The sequence below is a fragment of the Cavenderia fasciculata genome (assembly GCF_000203815.1).
Source record: "Cavenderia fasciculata unplaced genomic scaffold Scf_Dfasci-G-b-205a01.r1-3, whole genome shotgun sequence".
NCBI classification, from domain to species: domain Eukaryota; phylum Evosea; class Eumycetozoa; order Acytosteliales; family Cavenderiaceae; genus Cavenderia; species Cavenderia fasciculata.
The window spans coordinates 1419350-1442759 of record NW_004457737.1 but is presented as its reverse complement, the minus strand read 5'-3'; the positions used below and the strand labels follow the sequence as shown (position 1 = coordinate 1442759).

General features: G+C 35.7%; 7 protein-coding genes across 7 annotated transcripts; 2 read left to right on the top strand and 5 right to left on the bottom strand.

The window, feature by feature from the left end:
- Window positions 1-125: 125 nt before the first annotated feature.
- On the bottom strand, window positions 126-4969 carry DFA_03279 (uncharacterized protein; the record flags this gene model as incomplete). The annotated part of the gene is made up of 8 exons (XM_004362827.1): window positions 126-1180; window positions 1255-1342; window positions 1425-2284; window positions 2369-2410; window positions 2485-2526; window positions 2885-3023; window positions 3760-3833; window positions 4933-4969. 8 exons carry the CDS (start codon window positions 4967-4969, stop codon window positions 126-128), a joined length of 2337 nt encoding a protein of 778 aa, XP_004362884.1.
- A 266-nt stretch (window positions 4970-5235) lies between these two features.
- DFA_03278 (uncharacterized protein) lies at window positions 5236-8631 on the top strand (the record flags this gene model as incomplete). The annotated part of the gene is made up of 4 exons (XM_004362826.1): window positions 5236-6055; window positions 6149-6337; window positions 6422-6729; window positions 6799-8631. 4 exons carry the CDS (start codon window positions 5236-5238, stop codon window positions 8629-8631), a joined length of 3150 nt encoding a protein of 1049 aa, XP_004362883.1.
- Window positions 8632-8929: 298 nt separating this feature from the next.
- On the bottom strand, window positions 8930-11052 carry DFA_03277 (uncharacterized protein; the record flags this gene model as incomplete). The annotated part of the gene is made up of 5 exons (XM_004362825.1): window positions 8930-9193; window positions 9265-9745; window positions 9848-10274; window positions 10356-10643; window positions 10719-11052. 5 exons carry the CDS (start codon window positions 11050-11052, stop codon window positions 8930-8932), a joined length of 1794 nt encoding a protein of 597 aa, XP_004362882.1.
- A 236-nt stretch (window positions 11053-11288) lies between these two features.
- On the bottom strand, window positions 11289-18398 carry agnD (uncharacterized protein; the record flags this gene model as incomplete). Its single annotated transcript, XM_004362824.1, has 9 exons — window positions 11289-11558; window positions 11654-12053; window positions 12122-12195; window positions 12280-12874; window positions 12965-13461; window positions 13542-13691; window positions 13762-13839; window positions 13924-15675; window positions 18351-18398. The coding sequence occupies 9 exons, from the start codon at window positions 18396-18398 to the stop codon at window positions 11289-11291; spliced, it is 3864 nt and encodes a 1287-aa protein (XP_004362881.1).
- Window positions 18399-18474: 76 nt separating this feature from the next.
- On the top strand, window positions 18475-19498 carry DFA_03275 (uncharacterized protein; the record flags this gene model as incomplete). The annotated part of the gene is made up of 2 exons (XM_004362823.1): window positions 18475-18516; window positions 18914-19498. The coding sequence occupies 2 exons, from the start codon at window positions 18475-18477 to the stop codon at window positions 19496-19498; spliced, it is 627 nt and encodes a 208-aa protein (XP_004362880.1).
- Window positions 19499-19881: 383 nt separating this feature from the next.
- DFA_03274 (prespore-specific protein) lies at window positions 19882-21972 on the bottom strand (the record flags this gene model as incomplete). Its single annotated transcript, XM_004362822.1, has 2 exons — window positions 19882-20719; window positions 21488-21972. The coding sequence occupies 2 exons, from the start codon at window positions 21970-21972 to the stop codon at window positions 19882-19884; spliced, it is 1323 nt and encodes a 440-aa protein (XP_004362879.1).
- A 145-nt stretch (window positions 21973-22117) lies between these two features.
- DFA_03273 (uncharacterized protein) lies at window positions 22118-23262 on the bottom strand (the record flags this gene model as incomplete). Its single annotated transcript, XM_004362821.1, has 3 exons — window positions 22118-22407; window positions 22903-23011; window positions 23116-23262. 3 exons carry the CDS (start codon window positions 23260-23262, stop codon window positions 22118-22120), a joined length of 546 nt encoding a protein of 181 aa, XP_004362878.1.
- Between the last annotated feature and the right edge of the window lie 148 nt (window positions 23263-23410).

The window sequence follows — 23410 nt, the reverse complement described above, 5'->3', positions numbered from 1 at the left end:
CTTCTATCTCTCTCCTTTTTTTACAAACTATTATAAGTAAGTAGTTTGAAGTTTATTGATTTCAAAAATAGATTAAAAAAAACTAAAAATAAATATAAATATAAATATCTTTTTTAATCTCTGGTTTATTTCTGTGTAAGGTTCAATGAAAATAAAGATAGAGAATTTTGATTATTATTATTATTATTTTTGATTACTTTTGTTGAAGAAGAAAATAATTTATCATAGTCATGATCCATCCCATTATTTTGTCTTTCGTAGCTGGGGACGAGTTTTGATATGACTGGTTTCTCGACATGACCATTCTCAACAAGATACTTGACGATGTGGAAATGTTTAGGCATATCGGAAAACGAGTACCCCTTTTCAAACATCTTGTTAATATCAATGTCTGGACGTGCCAGACATAGGTATTCGCATAGGAACATGACTGCATGGAGATGACCGTGATTACAGGCATTTTGAATTGCCTGTGCAAAAGTATGGTAGGTCAAAAAGGACGGGTCACTCTTTTGCTCCAATAGATAGACAAGTGTGGTCATGTGAGCGTGATAGACAGACCGGGCAACGGCATTTGCACTCCATCTCGGTCCATATCTAGTGGTAATGAATTTAATAGAGTTGAGGTGACCTTTAGAGGCTGCGCTATCCAACGCAAGTACAAAGAACTGGTCGGTCACGTCAAAGTTGTATTTACAAGTATCAATCATAAACTCTAGAATGTCTGCACCATTATCATCGACGGCACTGTGAATGTGTATATCTGAGAGTTTAAAGTCTTGGTGATTGACCAAATATTGAACCACACCCAAATGACCATTCTTGATGGCTGCCATCATACAATCTTGAGGGTTGAGTTGATAGCCCTCACGAATGGCCCAGTCTACCCAATACACGTCTCCAATATGAGCAGCATTGACAACTGCATCAGACATGGTTGCTCTCTTTTCCCTTGGCAAGTGTGGGTTCAAATATTCGGCTATATCAAACCGACCTTGTGCAATGGCCCAATTAATAGCCAATCCAGAGAATCCCTCTGTTCTATTATTCTCAATCATGAATTTAATAATATCCAATCGACCAATTTGTGAAGCAATATTTATAATATTAGGTGATCCTCCCTCTGTTGTAAAATTATGTAAGAATTGAATTACATTTAAATGTCCATTTTTAATTGCCCCTATATAAAATTAAATTAACGTTAATTCATTATAAATTAGAGTAACAATCATTATTTAATATTTATATATTTACCATCCATTGCAGCTTTTGAACAACCTACAGTAGTTGATTGATGAAAATATTCAACAATATCTAAATTTCCGGTAATTGCAGCCGTATCCTAAATAAATAAATTAAATTAAATTAGTAATTTGGTTGATTTGATTTGATTTAGTTTGATTTGATTTTGTTTATATATATACCATAAATTTTCTTAATGGAGGTGTACGACATTCTTCCAACATATATTTTACAACATCTAATTGACCCTTGGATGATGCAGAATCGACAAGATGTGGAACATCATAGTATTTAGCGGGTACAGACTTTTCTTTAAATCTTTCGTGAATATATTTTATGGGTTCCAAACCTTTTGACGATGCAATATAGACATTTTGGTCATTGAAACCTTCTGGATACTTTTTGGCGAGATAATGAAGTGTCTCCATTGCATCGTTTTTGAGTGGATGCGAGAAAATGTATTGGAGTGATGACACGTGACCTCTTGCAACCATCATCTTTTCAACATACTTTATAATCTCTACATTACACGTCTGTGAGGCATTGGCCAATATATGTTTTTCAAATGCTGCTTCATACATTGTATTCTCAAAGATGAATTGAATAACGTCCATTCTCTTTGTTTGAAATGCATGTGTCATGGTTGTAATAGTCAATCCTTTTCTAACTCCTTGCTCTTTGACTAGATATTGAATGACTTGCATGACACCTTCAGTGTTGGGTGATTCGAATGCTCTTCCCAAACAACAATCATCGGCTTTGAAACCAACAGTCGTGCAAAGGTGTTTAATAATATCAATGTTACCTGCCAAACATGCTTCTTTGAGTGGATCGGGTAGAACTTTAGCTTGTGTAAATGCCGATTTGAATAGATTGTAAATATCGAGATAGATCTTGTAATCGTTGCAACACCTCAAAAAGGGTACCACTGCTTTGAGTGAAAAGATGTCACAATGCAACCCATGTTCTCTTCTCAATCGATCCTTTAAAGGCTCTGGTAACATCATTATATAATGTAATAATCTAAAACATTTTACATAACCTAACCAATAAATAAATAAATAAATAAATAGATTATTAATACAAAGTTTACTTGAGATGATCTGATCATCATTACACTACATACATAAATTTGCAGCAGTACCAAAGTTCTTGATACCAAACGATGCTAATTTATTCTTTGTGCTTGGATCATACATCAACCTTTCAGGTCGTTGTTGTTTGTTACAAAATGATACAAACTTGATGACCAATTGAAACAAGTATTTGTTGTGAAACCATTGTCTAAATAGAGATATATCCATCATTCTCTCTATTATCTCTCTCTCTCTTTTGTAGCAAACTTGAAATGAATCAAGTCATTTCTATGATTGTTATCCGATGTATAAAAAAAAGTAAAATGAAATTTGGTAGGTTTTGAAACAGAAACAACATAGATCGATTCTCTCTCCCAAAGATATTTTCGTTGTCTCACCTCAACTCTAGAGTTTTCTAACCTAAAAATAAAAAGTTGAACTTCAAAGAGAGAGATGAGATGCAGTCTTTCATCTTGTGAAAGGATCTCTGAATAGAGAGAAAAGTAACGATGAATTTTTCATTGAAGATCGAAATGACTCTGCGCTGCTACAAAGGGTCTTGTAACCCACCACGAGTGCAAGCAAACTTTGCGAAGTCGTGACGACAATCGATTCACGAGCTTTTTCACGTAAACAATCGTTGTTCGGATAAAGTGCAAAGCATGATGATACCCCAAGAATGAGAGGTCTAGAGTCATCTTTGTTCTTTAAACCTAACAATCTCCAAATGAATTTAAAGGCTCATCCCCTTTTTGTTTGTCAAGAGGTGCGCGCAGATCGTCTCCCCTTTTATGATGATGTTCATTATTAGGTTCCGACTAAAGTTGGTTGTTGTCGATTAATAGAACAGAGACTTTACGTAAAAGCCAGCCAAGGCGGCTGCTACTGGGGAAAGAAAAGAAAAGAAAGGAAAGGAGAGCGAACCGACCTCCTCCCTCTTTCATCCTCCTCTCTATGATCATTAAATTATCGAACCGACCAATCAATCTTCTTATTCATTCGCACCCCCTTAATTGTATATGTACATAAATTTGTTGTTTATCTCTATCTCTCTCTCTTTTTATTTATCTATCTTTTTGAAATTTCACAATAGCATTAGTTACTCGAGTAGTGCTTAACCATCATCCATCCATATATATATATATATCAATTCACACTTTTTGTTCATCTGATCCAATTCATCTACTCTTCACATTCAATACCTAACCCACTAACCCTTACCCGACCCCTTTTTGGTATTAATTAGTATTTAATATATTTTGAGGCAACCACCCATTTATCCATAACCAACCAACCAACCAACCAACCAGACAATAGTAAAAACCAAGCAGCCAACCACTACAGTAGTAGTTCCCTCCAAATTGAATAGTACTACCCCACCACCCTCTCATCATCAAAGTTTGGCGGCTCAGTGAGGTTTCCAATTACCCACACCACTTACTACTATCATTTCTGCACTACACACGCGTGCACTCAATGGAATTGGAATAACCTCCTCCTTCTTCTTCTCTTCTACTTTAAAAAAATATTGGTGGGCATTGTTTTTGCATAATAATAATAACAATCAATATCAACGACGACGAACAAGCAAGCAAGCAAGCAAGCAAAAGCAATACAATCACAATCGGGTCGATCATTAAATGGTTCATACACACAACATACGAACAACAGCAACAACAACAGTTTTCCAATTCCACCCACCACCATCAATTCCACCCACTCACAATAATAATAATAATTGAATACCAAAAAGACATAGACGCACCCACGCACCCCCGCCACTCTCTACAATAATTAAAAATCTTTATCTTCTCCTTCTCAGTACAATCTCTTTTTATCCTGTCTAGCTTCCTCCTCCTCCTCCCCCTCCTCCTCCTTTTGTACACATTCACATTCACACTCCACTTTAATGATTTGGAACCAGTCAGCCACCACCCTCCCATACACCCCCGCCAGATGCAGCTCTTGCCATAGACAATTGTCGCAGTTCACATTTTTGATTAAATCAACAACCACCAACAAACAACAACAACAACAACAACAACAACAACAACATATAACGACCTAAAATTATTTAAAGTATATATCAACAATTACAATTGAATTGCAATTGCATCCAAAAAAAAACAAAAAAAAAAACACACACAGACAGAGAATCACTTCTTGCAGCTGCCTGCCTGCCTGCCTGCCTGCTTGCTACTCTTTCGATACCATTCAGGAACAATCAAATCAAATCAAACCCAAAACAACAACGACAATATTTTCAATTATATTTAAATATAGAGAGAGGAGTTGTTGGTAATATAATAATAATAATAATAATAATACCTCCCGCTCTTTTTACATTATTGTCATCACTTGCAATCAATCAGCCAATAATAATAATCCACCCCACCCATCCAATCCTGCCAGCAACAAAAGCAAAGCAAGCAAAGCAGTAGCGACACTCTAAATTTATAAATTCAACAACAACAAAATTAATAATATAATATACGAGGGAAGCCTTCCTCTCCTCCTACTACAACCCACTCCTTAAATCTCCATATATCTTTTCATCATCATCATCATAATCCACCTCTTATACAATATATATATATATATAATTTAATTTTACATTTACAACTACTACAACCGTCATCATCATCATCCATTAATTTGTTTTTACACAATTTTAGCTGTTATCATTGTTCAATTCCATTGTAAATATTTTAAATTTTATCATCCATCCATCTCATCCATCATATTTTGATTTGATTGGTGCAACTGACCAATTTTATATATATATATATATATATATAAATATATACACACACAATTGTAATAGCTACACCTACACAAAATACAACAATAATTATAATATATTTATTTATTTCTTGTTTTAAACAACAAACATCAACACCCTCTGGCCATTTAAATCATGTCGCCACCCACACCAACCGAGCCAAGTTCACCCGTTGCAATGCCAGTTAGGCCTCCAATTTCACCTGATTGTTTAATGCTTTCTTTTGGAAATAATAATATTAATATTAATCATAATAATAATATTAATAATAATAATAACAACAACAACAACAACAATAATAATAATAATAATATCATTAATAATAATAATAACAACAAAAATAATTTTAATAATATTATCAATTTTGAAGATTCCAATTCATTTTGTCGAAATAATAATAATAATGTAATTCTTGGTAATGGAAATAACATGGTTATTGGTCATACTCATAATATCTCTTCATCAATATTGGGAGGTGCTGGAGGTGATGGTTTTTTGGGTTCATCATCTTCAGTTTTGACAACACCGATTTTAAATGGAAATATTATTGCCAAACCCAATAATGGAAACAGCAACAGCAGTTATTTATCCAATAGTTCCTCTTCTCACAACACATTCTATGAACCAGATATCATTTTATCATCCTCTCCATCTCCACCACCATTGTCAATGATGATTCAACAAGACATGGGACTCATCAATCTACAAGACAGCAATGGTAGCTTGAACAGCAGTACCAGCAGTCTCAGCAATCTCAACTCTAGCACTAGTGGCATGGGAATCGGTATTAGCAAGAGTAGCAGTAGTGGAAGTTTGATGGAAGGTGCCGAAGATGTTCTTGGTAGTCTGATCAATAGTTCAAACAACATTGGAAACTATCAAAACAAAAAACATTCTATCGATCATTACATTATTTATCATGAAAAGAATGAATTGAAAACTCCAACTAAAAAGAGTATGAAATCAAATAGATAGACGATTATTATATTATATTATATTTGTTTATTAATATTTAATATTTAATATTTATTTATTGTTTTTTTTAAAGGATTTTTATTTATTGGTAATATTCCAACAGCAGAAACTTGTGAAACATTTACAGAAAGAATCAAACATTTTAATCCAATTAGTTTCAAACTTCGATTAAATCCAAACGGACAAACCCAATCATATGGATTTGCTGGTTTTCAAAATGAAAAGGATGCTATGCAATGTAAAATGAATTTACAAAATATGAGTATGTAATATGAATATCCATCAACATACCTTATCAAATATTTAAACGATCATTTTATTTACTTTTTATTTACTTTGTTTGTAGGAATTGGAAATTTTGAATTAAAAGTTTATTGGGCTATTCCCATTTCCACTCTTTATGTCAAGAATCTTGATCCAAATCTACCACAAGATAGAGTACTAAGGGAATTCTCTCATTTTGGTGAATTGGAATACAAAGAATGTGTATTTATAAACAACTATGCATTCATCAAGTTCCAAAGCAGAAACGATGCCGAACAAGCCCTCTCCCATCTAAACGCCAAAAAGTTGGGAGACAAGGAATTAAAGATTAAATGGAGTGATTCTTGTGACCAAAGAACAAGTATTCATATTACTTTTGATTCTAAACTTGTAAGAATAATAATAATAATAATATTCATTTCAAATCTAACATTATTATTTATTTATTTAATATTCTAGGCACCACAAGGATTCCATAAACAAGTGTTTCAAAAATGTAGAGAATTTGGAAAGATTAATCACTACAATATCCCAAGAAACAATTCAACTGGTGCCTATGAAGGATTTGGATTTGTCCATTTTAAGGATTCCCAAAAGGGAGAGTTTGCATCGGAACTTGCTATTCAATTCTTTACCGAGAATTTCATTTGTGGTGTCAAGATTTCCTGTTCCTTCTCCAAGAAAAAGGTTTCACCTGGATCTACTTCTAATACCGCTGGCGGTAACAACAACAACAACAATACCTCACCGGTCATGCTCAACGGTTCAAACGGTGGATTGAATGTTTCATCAAACAATTTATCATCTAGCATGGGTTCCATTCCTAATCAATCAATCACATCCTCTTTTATTAAGAGTCCTAATATTGGTGGAAATAATAATAATAATAATGGTAATAATAACAATAAGAATGGTAATAATAATAATAACAAGTATAACAATAATAATAATAACAATAATAATAAATATTATAAACAACAACAGCAGCAGCAGCAACAACAACAACAACAACAGCAACAACAAATGCAACAACAGCAGCAACAACAACAACAACAACAACTTCAACACCAACAACAAATATTACAACAACAATTATTATTACAACAATACCAACAACAAATGCAACAACAACAACAACCATTGCCACCACTACCACCACTTCCACAACAACAACACAATAATAATATATTGCTAACCAACTCTAATGGTGGGATGAGTATTCCACCACCAATTGGTATGGTTCAATCGCAATTATGGGCAACCAATGACATTAGTAATAATAATAATAATTACTTTGGCAATAATCTCTCCCAAACTGGATGGGAATTTCCAGTTAAATCATCCTCACCTGCCATCAAATCCAACGTTGGTGGCTCTTCCAACAACAACAACAATCCTATTCGGTTGAATTCCATGGTACATGGTCCTGGATCCGACCCCCTCCAGTCGCTTCCAAAACATCAACATCACCATTACCAACAACAACAACAACAACACCCTTCGCTCAACTCGTCGTCGTCGTCGTCATCGGTTTTCAACACTGATTATTTCCCACCCACAAATGGTCAGCAGAAGATTCCATCTCCTCCATCATCATCATCATCAACATCACAACCCAAGAGTAATAATAATGCTTTCCATCACCACCATCATCAACAACACCATAATGGTAATATGTTTCCACAATCTTCACCACACATGGATGCTTTCAAGGGACAATCACAGTTGCCACCACGTTTCATCGTTGCCGCTCCATTGCAGCAACAGTCAATCCCCCCTCCACACTACCAACAACGCGGATATCAACATCCTTTGGATGCTGCCAATGGCGTACAACAATTGTCCAACAACAACAACAACAACAACAGTGCCAACAACACGCCCTCGCCAACACTCAATAACAACGACTATGCCTCTACACCCTCGTCTACCAACTCGTCCACTTCGTCATCGCCAACCTTTAGTCTTGCAACTGGGTCCAATTCAGGCGATATTTTCATGAACGGAGTTAATGCACTGTCTCCATTATTCAATAAGATGTCAATCCAATCGGGAGTCAATGGACTTGGTGGATTCAATGTTAACTACCAACAACAGTTGAATCCCCAACAACAACAAACAAAGTTGTCACCACCAACCAGATCACTTTCTTCGAGTTGTTACTCATTCCAGCCAAACCCAACCACATCGTTACCAGGCAACAACAAATACGCACTTTCAAGCAGCAGTAGTAGTATCCCAACTTCCACAAACAACATCGCCCAACCCAACGCCTGGAGGACTTTCCAATAGAGAGAGAGAACCCGATCTCTAGATAGAACCTGATCTTGTCCTCCTACTCTTTTCATCACCACCAACAATATCAACAACAACAACAAATAATACCCATTTTGTGGTACATATTTATTTCCTTCCTTACCATACATACTATACTCATCATAAAATCATGATTTTCATTTCCCAATCTTTCCAGAATTTTCGTCGTCAAGGTTTTTAATTTTAAAATCAACAATTCGATGATCCAAAATAATAACTTAAATAAATAATAAAATACGATAATCATTTATTACCTATACATATATCAAGTAGATTAATCTACTTCCTCTCTAATGTCATCACTATCATCATCATCATCATCATCATCGTTATTAGTATTATTATTATTATTATTATTAGAGTAATTTGTTCGACCATTTTCCAATTGGTTTAAATCAACTTCCTCTGTTAGCAGTCTTAAAATAGTTGTTGGTGGTAGGTTTTCAGGATCATCTCCAACATCGATATTTAACATTTCTGCAACGATCATTAAACTTTCTTTTGTAAATAATTGATAATCTTGTTCAATTTCCTTAAACTATATTTAAAAGGAAAAAGTTTGATTAGTTTTCTTTCTTTTCATTTGTTTCTGTTCCACCAAATACTCACAATTTCTTCAAATTCTGGATCAATTTGTTGAGGATTAACTTGTTTATGATAATATTTAAATAATTCATCACCATATTTTAACATTAATTTCTCGAGTGATATTCTTTTGACGTAATCGATCACACTGATTCTATGAGATACTTCTTTATCTGTTGGTTTTTGGGCTCCTAAAAATTTGGAACTGATCGATGGAGTTGGTTCTTGCTCCTCTTTTGGTTGTGGACTGTATACATGAATGCTGGTACAGTCGATAGCGGCAGTAGCCACTCTTAGATCATCTTTAATCGGTGATGCTGATACCAAATGAACAGCATATTTGTGACTAAGATTTCGCTTTAATAACTTTGCACTCTGCGTATCATAAATATAGACATAGTTATCCTCTGACCCTGAAACAATTTGTCGATCATTATTAATAAATGCAGATCCAATATTGTAACCAGAGCATTTATGACCTTTATATTCTTGAACTATTCCTCTTCTAAAATAAAATAAAAGAGATTAGTACTACAAAATGAATCATTTGCTTGCAAAAACAAAGATTGTTTGCAATAAATAAATAAATAAATATATTTCGACATACTTTGAAAGTTGACTAGATTCTGTAGAGAGTAGAGTTTTATATTCATTGTCTGAAAAGATATTTCTAAGATCCCATAGTCTGAGACAATCATCACGACCACCAGTTAAGAGATATAGATCGTCTCTTGTGAAATGAAAAGAATTGAGTTTGTTGTGTGCCTGAATGTTAAAGATTGGTTTGAGCGGTTGACGAATATCCCATGCTCTCACAGTGCCATAGCGAGCTCCAGAAAAGAAAACATTGCTATCAGAATGCTTGAATTTTAGAGTGTTTATAGTATTGAGCTCACTTCCTTCATGAGGATGTGCCTTTTCCAAATCAAAAAGAATCTTTGAAGCGTGAATATCATATGCACAAATATTACTACTTGCACATCCACTCAACATTAATTGATCGTCGTGTGATAATACCAATGATTTTAACCAATCTAAAAAAAAATAAGAGGAATAAGAAGCTATTAGGAATATGTATATATAATATGCATAAAACTTTACAACTATGTTAATACCTTGATGGTGAGTTAGTGTTTGTACAAGTTTAAAGTTTCTATAGACATTGATGGTATTATCGAGTGAACAAGTAACAAAAGAGTTGTAGGGACTTGTAAGAGAGGATGATGATCTTGATTTTCGAGGTAATCTGCCAGTGTATGATGGTAGTGATTCGTGCTCTGGTAGATCCTTGTTATTATAGTATGGCGTATGGAACCATTCCACAATCGATATCACCTGTGTATGATGCTTTAAACAATACAATAATTCACCTGAACTACTATCAAATATATCGACCGAATCATCTTTAAATCAAAAGTAAACGAGAGGAGTCAGTCGACCTTGAATCAATATTGAGTGTAGTCTATTCTTTTACATACTAGTTGCTAACGCTAAATAAGCACTATCGGGAGACCAAGATAACCAATATGCACATTTATCCTTCTGTATTCTAGGTATTACATAGTCTAATGATATAGTTGAAACTAATTGATCTTTTACTCTATCGAAATGATCATCATTGTTGTTGATTCTATTATTGGTCGTATTATTATTATTATTATTACTATTGTTATTATTATTATTTCTTTTTGAATATGATCTACCTCTTATTCTCAATTCATTACCCATACGATATCTTGCAATATCAGTAAACAATGTATTTGGATCTGTCGTATTATTATTATTATTATTATTATTATTATTGTTTAACATTTCTATATAATCATCGGTGTGTTTGTGTATATGTACATATATAAATATATAAAAAGAAAGAGAGAAATATTTTTAAAACTGCTACAATGAAAGATGATTAAAAGTTATAGTTTGTTTTTCCAAATCCTAATATTTTAGAAAATTTTATCAATTTATTGTGTAGTCCGAGGTGATAATGTTGTTGTGTAATTATTATTGTTGTTTGTTTGTGTGTTGTATAATAGTCACTGATATATTTATAAATAATATAGTTTCAAACTCAAATCTTCAGATGCCTGACTGTGGACATTTCTGCCAATCATAAACGATAGTTTCTTTGCATATTGACAAACAGCAGGGGCACGAACTGGGCCATCATAGTTGTAGTATATGTTACAAAGATTGAATGTAAGTTGTTGGAGTGCTGGTGGGTTAATATCCGATTCATCACAAATCACATGGAAATGTGTTGGATTGATAGTACCAACTGTAGTCTTTTGAGCAATCAAATAGAAATCATACCAATCCTAAATAAATAAAAAGTATAGTGGGTCAATATATATATATACATATTATAGGCTCTATTATTATTATTATTTGTTTGTTTAGTCCTTATACATACTTGATGAACACAACCTTCATAAATGACAGTTCCAGATTGTGGATTGTTGGAGGAATTACTAAGATCAAAGAAACGGGTGTTGGTATTCTTTTTGACGATAATATATACAATCTTTGGTTTGGCACCCATTGATTGTGGCATATTGTTGACAGCTTCACGAACAGCCGATACTTCAAACTTGTGTACCGATGCCAACATACCATCTCCTACACCATCTCTGTAGATGATCATTGTCTGGGGTAGTTTTTTGTTTTGATTGTAATAGGCCTTTAATGAACTTTCCATCGATGGCTTTAACGATTCAATAATATCTTTTCCTGCTTGTGATTGAAGAATGGCTGTTGAATAGAAAAGTGTATGTTGTGCATTCAATGTTGCACAAATACCAACTACAGATTTACTAAAGAAAAATAAATTAATTAATATGATTATGATTATTATTTAGATTTCTATCTTTCTTTAACTTACCCTCTTTGATCAGTATTATGACCAAGATCAATACCAACAATCATTGAATCACCTCTAACTGGATTATCAACACTCTGTAGATTTGGAAAAAAAAAAAATTAATAATTCATATTATTAATTAATTATTAATTATTAATTATTAATTAAGTTTTACTTACTAGAGTCCATGGAGCCATACCAAGTTTTGCACGAAGTTGATTTGTAATCTTTGAAACGATTTGAGATTTACCTCTTCCAACGGTTCTAGCCAAAGCACATTGAGTGATGACTTTGTGGTTGATAAGCGTAGCTCTCTTGATATGATTGTAGAAATCATTCTTTTGGGGGATGATACAAAAGAAAAAGAGTGGTTTTCCTTGGGATTCAATGTATCTTCCAATCTCGGAAGAGTAGTGTTCTGGACGTGGATTGTTGAGATAGATCTCCTTTGGTGGTGGGAGTTTTGTAAAATTGCAAAGATCGTTAATGAATTGTGGGATGGGACCTTTGTCCTGAGAGTTTGCAATCAAGACCCAAGTTCCACGAATAGGGTCATTGTTTCTAATGTTTCGTGGTACATTCATGACACGACCATCAACTTCCATTGCATTGGCAAAGGTAATACCCCATTTCTTTGATTCAGATTCTACCAATGGATTTGTTTTAAGTGATCTCACAAACTCTCGAAGTTTCTTGTCTCTATCCGAGGCATTGACATGAACAATCTTTGATAATTCACTCATCAATTTATAATTTGATGTTAAATCTTCAGACCTAAATAAAAATTAAATTCAATTAATGTTTTAATTCTGAATATAAAGATCTCTTTCTTTTTTTTTCTTTTTTCTTTTTTGTTTTACTTACATTCCAGTAATAAAACAAAGTTCAGGTACTAGATAGATAGTTTCTTTGGTACCCTTTCTTTTAACAAGACTGGTTACCAATGGTTGACTAAGAGAGTTGATCTTGTGGTTGGGATAGTGTTGTTGATAGTAACTTTGGAAAGTGATCTTTCCAGTGGCAGTTTCAAATTCATTTCTAGGATTCATATTCCAATCGATAGTGTCTACTCTGTAGGTCTTGTTGTTGTACTTTGTTACAATAATCTTGCCCTTTAATTCATCTTCGATGGCCGATTCTCTCATTCTCTTGTTTAGACACTTTGTAATAAAGTCCCAAACCGATTCAGTTCTGACAATCTTGTGAGAAATATCTGCTACCAATGACAAACCTCTTTCATTTTGAGAAATGGCTGTAAAGAAACCTGGCCAAACTTCCAAATCTGCACCTTCAATTCTACGCTTCAACTTTGAAGAATAATATTGTCTTCCCATAATTGAATAATCCATCATTGTCATCAACTAAAAAAAAAGTAAAAAGAAATAAATAATTAAAATCTCTATTAATATATCTTTCTTTTGTTTGACTTTTTCTATCTTACCTTTTTAAGGAAAACATTGTAAAGTTGAATAAGAGTTGGATCATTCTCTCTCAATTCTTTAATATAATTAACCTTTACAGTTGTATGATTAGTCTCTGAAATAAAAGAAGTTGATGGTTGTTTTTTAACTCCAATCATAATTGATGAACCCTAAAAAATAGTTAAATAAGAGTTAGATTAAATATTCTTCTTCTTCTTTTTCTTCATCTTTAATATTTACATCAAATTGGAATGGTCCAAGAGAAGCTTCAAATTCTCTTAATGTTCTAATTCTCATATCCCTACTATCTAATGTTGGCTATATAAATATATAAATGGTTATGATTAATATTAAAAAGGAACTTTCTAGTTGTTATATATATATGTTTTTAAAATTACATACAGTAAATTCAACGTTATACATATGAACAACCATTGAATTAATTTTACATTGGAAATAGTTTGTTGACAATTTGACAATTTGTCTTCTATCTTCAAACTTTTTGTTCTTTTCATCAGTGTCATAACCACCTCCAAGACTTGATCCCATTGATTCTCTTGACGATGAACCCATTGAGGAGGAGGAAGTAGAGGAAAAGGAAGAGGAAGAGGATGATTTCTTGGCTCCAAGGATAATTGTATTATTGGCCACTGAAGATGGTGGGATGGAGGAATGAGATGGTGACTCGCGTGTTGAAGATGTTCTAGATTCATAGTGAGAGGTTGATGTGGATGAAGAAGAAGAGTATCCCCCTCTACCTTCTGGGAACTTTTCAGCTCTCAATTCTTCACGCATCTTGCTACGTTGTTGATGATCAAGTTCTTCTTGAGATGGTCCAGATTGATTAAGAGGAGGTGGTCTAGAGTCTGTAGACGATGACAATGGTGGTGGTGGTCCTTGTGGTTGGTGTTGTTGTGGTTGTGGTTGTTGTTGGTGGTATCCATTGTGATGGGGAGGGGGTTGTTGATCAGATTGGGATGGTGGGGGTGGACCATAACGATCGTATGATGGTGGAGGTGGTGCTGTACCAGGAGTTGATGAAGAAGAGGATGGAGGGTAGTAGGGGTCGCCGTGAGATGGAGGTGATCCTCTGTTGTCATAGTGTTGAGATGGAGGTGGTGGTGCGCCGTAGGAAGATGGAGGTGGAGGTGCTCCGTTGGTTTGGGGTGGTGGAGGTGCTCCGTTGGATTGAGGTGGGGGTGGTGGTGCGTATTGGGATCCATAGTACGGGTCGTGGCTGGCTGGGGGTGGGTGTCCGTAGGGTGACGCAGCGGCTGGTGGAGGTGGTGCGTAACGGTCGTATGACGAGTAGGGAGATGGAGGAGGTGGAGCATGCGAGTATCCGTGGTACGGCGAGGGTGGTGGAGGAGCATGCGAATAGGGCGAGTACGAGGATGGTGGTGGTGGTGCGTAGTGACTGCCATAGGGAGAGGAGGGAGGAGGTGCGCCATAGTACGAGCTACCGTGGTGCGACGATCCATAGTATGGGTCGTGGCTGGCTGGTGGAGGGGGATGGCCATAGTAGGGGTCGTGGGGAGGGTATCCAGATTGATGAGGTGGAGCCTGCGACGAACGGTAGTCGGCGGGAGGTGGTGCAGACGACGAACGGTAGTCTGCTGGAGGAGGTGCCTGCGACGAACGGTAGTCTGCAGGGGGTGGTGCATACGTCTGTGGATGTTGGTCATATCTAGGTGGAGGGGGTTGAGATGATCTCAAATCGTGGTAATGGTGTGGAGGGGAAGCAGAGGAGGGTGGGGGAGGAGGTGCACCACTTTGATCGTATCTTCTGTGTGGATCGTCGTATGCCGCACCCGGTGCACCGTACGATGGAGGTGGTTGCGAAGATCTATAGTCGCCAACAGGATGAGGAGGTGGAGGTTGTGACGATCTATAGTCGCCAACAGGAGTAGGAGGAGGAGGGTGTGCATACGATGGGGGAGATGAACGAGCGTCATAGTGTTGTTGGGGAGGAGGTGGTGGTCTGTTGTATGGGTCGTGTGCACCATAGTACGACGAATGTGCAGAGTGAGGAGGATGTGGTGCGTGATGAGCTGGTGGATGAGAGTATCCGCCGTCCTCGCCGTCTCTCTTTCTCTTTACTTCATACTGCAACTCTTCCTCACTGGGTCGCTTGATCTGTATATTTGTATCCATCTATCAATAGAACAAGAACAACAACAACAACAACAACAAGAAGAAGCGATAATTAATTATTAACAATCAATTAATCAATCTCCAATTATTAACAATCAATTAATCAATCTTTCTATCTCTGTGACGTGTTGACAATATCTAAATATATATACAAATATAAATAAAAATTAAATAGTAATAAAAAAAATTTCTTCAGAAATGAGACAACACGAACCCAATGATCACCCATCTCTTTCTCCAAAACCTACCCTTATTTTGTAGAGCCGAGTTTGCAGTCTATAAATTAGTGTGGGTGAGGGGAATGAACAAGAACTCAAACGACAACAACAAGAAAGATTAAAACAATAATAAAAGAAAAATAGATATTGATAAATTTAGTTATCAACAACTATATACATAGGTTGTACTAATGAATTCATCATTTACGTATAAAGTAAAACAACAACAACAACAACAACAACAACATATTGATATAAATGAATATACTTTTCATTTTGGAAAGGATATTGAAATCATAATGATGCATTGGTTTCATCATTCATTCGATTGAATTGAATCAATTCCAAAAGAGTATTTTAATGACTCTCGACATCTTTAATCTCTAACCAAAAAATGGAAAACAACCTTCCATTCCATTACCAACCATTCCTCATATGGGTATATATCCATCCTTCCTTTTGAATGAAAAAATCAAAAAAATAAATAAATATATATATACACCAATAGATGTTGTTGGTGGTGAAGAGAATGACAAGGTAGACCAAATTTAATAACAAATATCTTTTAGAGCTATCTCTTTTCATTTTTAAACCATTGTCTGATTTAACATATTCTATTCTATTTATACATTATATATAAATACATATATACAATTATCACCCCCAACGTCATTATCTCATTTTTTATTTATTTATATTTATTTATTTTATTTATTTCTTTGTTGTTGAGGAGAAGATACATTCCATTTCTATATCATATCCCCATATTCACTATACTATAGTCAGTCACACCCCACCCACCACACCAACAATTATTATTTTTTGACTACTTTACAAAATCCAACCAATGTAAATATTTCTTTTCTGGTGTTTTATCCACCCATACACCTACATTATGGAGGATAGTGAGAGATGTTTGTTGTTAGAGTTGCAAAGTTGAATTAAAAATTTCATCATCCCAATCGATTCGATTCGATTCACTTTCATATTCATATTTACACCTACCTACCCATCTGTTATCGCCGTATACCTTTCAGCGTGACCCCCTTACAACAAACAAACAAAACAAAACAAATATTTCTACTATCATCATGTATGATTAAATTGAATCATCAAAATTGAACACAAAAATAAATAAATAATGTGTATGTGTGAGTGCAAAGATTAAATTGCCTTTCCCGACGATCGATGTTTGATGATGGTGATGGGCATATCGCAGGTGAGGAGGTGTTTATTCATCTGCTCATCTGTTGGTCACCACTACTACCCCTACAACAATCATTCCATTCAAACTCCAAATTTCCACCACCTCTCTATTTTGCCGAGCACATTTGCAAACATCAGACACATAATGAAATTAAATTATTATCTATTCTTTTTTTATCTTTGCCGAAACGAAATGGAATGCGAAATGGAACGAGCTAGTCAACACACACTCTCTCTCTGTGTGTCTGCGTACCTTTTACCCCACTTTCCTCTTTTAACACCAATACATACACATACACACACACAAAATAATTGTTGTTTGTTTGTTCTACCTACATCATCCAACCATCCATCCAACCATCTATCTATCTATCTATCTATCTTGATACACTACACATTCATCCCCATCCCTATTCTACCCTACTTACAGCACCCCCACTCTTTCTAATTCTATCTACACTTTACATACACCTTTATAATTTAAATTTCCTCTTTCCGTTTCCTCTTACTCTCCTTTGCATTCTCTCTCTCTCTCCTGTCTCTCTCCATTCACAATTTGTCAAATATAAATATAGAAATTTTGAAAATGGAAAATATTATTTATCATCATCAACAACAACCAAAAAAACGTGTATGTTTCAATTAATTAATAATAATATCTGTCTCTGCAATTTTGTCATTTATTATCCAGTCATTTCCTTGTTTATCCAACATCCATCCATCTATCCATCCATCCATCCGACTATAGTAGATAAGATAAAAAGAATTCTTATTCAAATAATAATATCTACAATCCATCTTTTTCACACACACTCTCCAACAACAAATAATAATAATAATAATAATAATAATAATAACAAATAATAATATTATTCCAAAAAAAAAAAGTAAGAAAGATAGAAAGAAAGAAATTTCAAACTTGACTTGTCACAGGTGTGTTTGTTTGGCTGCTGGTGTGAGTGGGGGGTAGTAAAAGATAAACAAGATATTTTTAATTATTTATTTATTTTTAGCATACAACTATTATTATTATTATTATTATTATTAATCTAATAGATTGTTGATAAAAAAAAAAGTTGATTAAAAATGTCATGACCATCCATCTCTCCTACCTTTTATCCAGTCATTCATTCATTTCCAACTTTGTTTGTTTTTCTACCAACACCATACCATCCATCACATCGAGTTTTATTTTATTTTTGTTATCTCATTCATACCCCCCAAAATCAATCATTCCATTCATATATGTACATATGTGGTATGATTACCCCATTGCTTCTTTTGTTGACTTTTTGTCATTTTTAAATACTCCTCACCCCAAATTCATCATGCATCCCATCCATCCACCTTCTTGCCAGGCGATGATAATCATCCAATGATTGGTGGTGTTGGTGGTGTTAACATTGCTAACGAAAGAGTATGAATGAATACATTATAGTACTTACTCTTTTGTGTAGCTAAAAAGGAAGGATGATTTAGTTTGCAACCAAAATTTAACCCACCTCACTCACACCACCTATCCATCAGGCAAAGCAGCAACAAACACAAAGAGAAGCGTGTGTCGTTCAATTTGCCAATGGACACAGCAACCCCTTTTTCATATTTCACATTCAATTTAAATTTAGCAAAGTTTATTTGGACACTAACTAGTAGTTGTAACAAATATATTTCATTTATTCATCCATCATCATCATACTCATATTTTTGTTGTTGTTGTTGTTGTACAATTATCTATCATTATAATAATAATAATAATTATTAATTAAATATATATATTTTTGGTACAATTCTATCTTTTCTTTTTTTTTTTGTAGAATTTAGAAATGGAACAAATTTACTTTTCAACAGTGATACCAAAGAAACATAGAGCTACTATGGTCATGAAAAATGAGTCGTACAAGAATGCCGATTACATGGATATGGTTGCTTGGTTACGTAAAGAGTTAAAGATCGAGGGAAAGGAACGTATCAAGAACGACTTGAAATCATTCCTCCGTTCGATTCCAGTTGGTGACTATGTCAAGTTTACCGTTTCATTGGAGCATGACCAGAGTGTAATTAGTGCAATGGGGTCTGGCATGCTTGGATTTGTATCTGAACACGTGTTGGATGCCTTTGATACATTGGATTTCAACGGAATCGAGATTTGGAAGCAAACCCATATGAACCATGAACCATCGACCGAGGAACTCATGAAAAAGTTCCATTTGGATCATTTGCACCACGTCAAAATCGAACATCAAGTCCCATCGCATCCAAAACACTACCATGGAACTACCATTAGAGATCCAATTCCAAAATCATCATCGACCAAAAAGACTGGTAGAACTTCTTCACCATCTCCAAGTTCAAAGGGTAAATTAGTACTTTCTCCACAAATACTTGGTACAAAGGCTTAAAAAAAAAATAATAATATTTTTCAAAAATAACAAATAACAAAATATATAATAATAGAAATAGATAATAGAAATAGTTATATAATAATAATAATAATAATAATATTCAACCCTACCAAAACATTTTAATCACACCATCAAACATTTTTCTCAAATCATTGTATTTCAGTCTATTACAAAACACAAAAAATCATATATATATTTATTTTTGTGTTTACAGAAATGATAGGAATCAACTATTTAAAATACACTACAAATATTATCAATAGAATATATTAATAATATTTTTGTTGTATTTTTATGTATAAAATAAATACCCATCTTTTTTCAAAAAAATCACATTTTGTTTGTTTGTTTCGACAATTTTATTTACTTTTAAATTAATTTTATGTACTAATTGGATCAGTAGGATTCTTTTTAAAGTTTTTAGCAGTTACTGGACAAATATGAGTCGATTGGAAACATTTAAAGTGAGTAATGACACCATTTGGGAAATAAGCAAATACCTTGTCTCCAATTTGTTTGTTGCAAACTGGACAATTACGATCCAATCCCATGTGAATACTACCAGAACATACAGTTTGATGTTCAATCTTGATGTTGAGATTCTGTGATCTTTGAAGGTTCTTTACAATCTTGGTTTCTCGTTGACTCGATATACTATGATTAAATGACATGGACAAATAATATTCCAACGATGAAAGTAGCGTATTTGATGGTAATAATGACATTACTTTGATTGGATCCATTTCATTATAATATTTGTTTAAAAATTCAATCAAATAATTTGGTAATTCTACATTATTATTATTGTTATTATTATTATTAGTTGATGTTGATGATGATGATTGATTAAAATTATCTATTAATTGTTTTGAAGATTTACTAAGATAGGTTTTTAAAAGACAAAGGAATAATTCTGTTCTTTTAGGATCGTATAAACTACTTTTAATGTCGGGAGAAGTGACATTGGTTGGGATTTGTGAAGGATTGAGTTCGAAATTGGAAGAGCCAGTATGTATGTTTTGGCCTGGACTACTACTTAGAATGTTGGGTGATTGGTTTCCAAGTATCATAGAGTGTCTGAAACTTTGTTGTGTGCGAGGGGATGCGGACGCAGGGTTGAGAGAAGAGGATGAAGAGGTGAGTGAGACAGACGCTCGTTGACCGAGTGTGGGTGATGCTGTGGCCGGACTCATGCCAGTGGCCGGAGACGACATGGAACTGTAGGATATAGAAGAGAGACTGTGTTTGGGATCAAAAGATTCGCAGATAAACTCTGCTTTCTGGAAATCCTTTAGTTTCCACACGATAATATCAAACATGAGCTCGTAGTTGCCAACACGCAGGTAGAGGATAACAAGCTCCTCGTAGAGCAGACTCGTCTTGATCTTGGACAAGAGTACGGGCACATTGTAGCAGTTGGAGAACTCGAGTAGGTCGACCAGCTTTTGACGGTTGGTGTTGAGCACTTCGGCGTAGGGTGGCCGCGTCTGGTTGGGTGCGAAAAACTCGGGACTCGACTTGACCACCGAGTCAATGTAGGAGAGTGCCAGTTTGGTGTGGTATTGCTCGTTGCGGTTGGCTTCGTCGAATATAAGGTATTCGAGGTAGATTTGGTACATGTCAGGCCCGTAATTATGCAGGAATTCAATGACTTCGTTGCTGTCGAGTCGATCGCGACGCTTGACCAAAAAGATTTTGATCGAGCGCTCGGGATACTTGGTCATGAGCATGGGAGCAAACTCCCATATGAGCTCTTTGGGAGGCTCGACATTCTTGGCCTGTTGTTGTTGTTGCAGCTGTTGTTGTTGTTGGCGTACGGCGATGGTCGTCACTGTCGCCATGCCACCCGGCGCACCAGCCGCCAGCGCAGAGGGGTCGGCCGTCGTCGACAACAGGTCGATCATCTCTTGCAGCCCGCGCGACGAGTACTTGTCGACGAGGTCGCCCGAAATCATCTGTCCCCACAACAACAATGCCTTTCTATACTTTTCTGAGAACTGGTACACGTATCCCAGCGTCGAGTAGTATTTCTCTGCGCTGAGCCACTCCTCAATATCCTGTAAATAAAATGGGACGAGTTTGGCAAGATGTGCAATCGCCTTGTTTTGTTCGTTCAACTCTGCGTACAGCTTGATCAATACTGTCGATATATCCTTTTGCTCGTCCGAGTTGTGTTTCAAGTTACCAAATCGTTTCTCCAAATAGGCCAACAGACACAACTTGGCCTCTCGCATTCTCTCTAATCTATCCTCTACATCCACATTTGCATCGATCAATTCTTGTAAATTCTCTTGTTGTTGTGGTGGTGATGATGTCGACGACTGTTGCTGCTGTGATTGTTGTTGTTGTTGTTGATGTTGCTGTCTAAATGATGTTTGGTAGGGAAGTAGTTTGGGAAAGAGTGATACGAGGTAGCGTGGATCGATGCCGGTCGACTTTTCAAAGTAAGAAAAGGCAGAGTCAAACTTCATCTGGAACAGCTCGTTCATGCCAACTTGCTCGTAGATCTTTCCCAGACGCTGCTGATGGAGTTGTCGCTCTTTGGCGGGATCGTAGTTGTCGTCGTATGTGGCGACCTCGCGCTTGAACGCTATTTCAAACAATCGAATGGCGTCTTCATGCTCGCCACGCGATATCAGCTCTTGCACGAGCGAGTCGACGTTGCCGATATGCAGACACGACACGGCCGACGCGGTCGCCATCACTATAAAGTCTTTTCCCTCGCCACGACCCTCGCTGAGCGCGCTGGCGGCCACTGTCGCCGGAACGGTCTGCACGAGACGCATGAGATGCGACGACAGGTCGTGCACCTCGACACCCTTGTTGGGCACGACCGACAAGAGGTACGGTGGCAGATACGCCATCGATAGTGGCGGCCCGCCCCAATGCACCGTTCCTTGGACCGGCTCACCAGCTATATTAATAAACACGGCAATGTCCTCGGCCGTGACAAGGAACTTGTCGAGATCGGGGATATGCTTGATACGCGGCATCGATTTGTCCAACGGGAACAAAACACGTTGTTGCTCTCTGTCAATGTCCAGCATCGTATACTCTTTTTTGAAACCCAGCAACATCGTGTTCTTGGTCCATTCCATCGTCAGCGGTGCCTCAGGCAACACAATCTCCTTGTACTGCTCAAACACTCTGACATACTCAAAGAAGCACAACCGCTTCTTCAACATGACACACAGTCTATAATCTTGGCTCTTCTTTTTCAAACAAAACCCAGTCACACCTTTACTTGTTGGTCCAATCGGTGTTGTTGGTTCTAAATTATACAAATTAAATACATCAAGGTTTCCATCTAAATATAATTAAATCAACCAATAGTTAGTTTGTGTCATATAACATATATATCAATCAATCTACATATTATACTTGTCATTCAATCAACATACCACAAAGTGTCAACAATTTTCCTATATCACTAATTAAAAGTATCTTTTCAACTGGTTTCTTTCCATGTCCCAATGATCTCTTCTTTTCCATTCTAGATTTAAATGTAACCTATAATTGATGATTTAAATTGGATATCATTCACAAAGATGAATCGATTAGTTGAGTGTTATTGAACTTTATTGATTGATTGACAGTTTGATGATGATACCAACCTTTTTATTAAGTTCAACCTTTTCAATGATATAGAGTAGTACTTGGCCATCATTGGTACCTATATAGATGTTATTTCCCCATATGTCAATCGATTCAATCTTTACGGGTACATTGCTGATAACTGGTATCAAATCGAATGTATTCATTCTCTCTCTCCTCTATACTATATATCTATGATGATACCACTGCTACTACTACTACTCTAACTACTAACTACTACTACACTTTATATATCTATTCAATAATAATAATAAGTATGCACAAGAGAGAAGTTTCAGATTAAGTGTCCCAAAA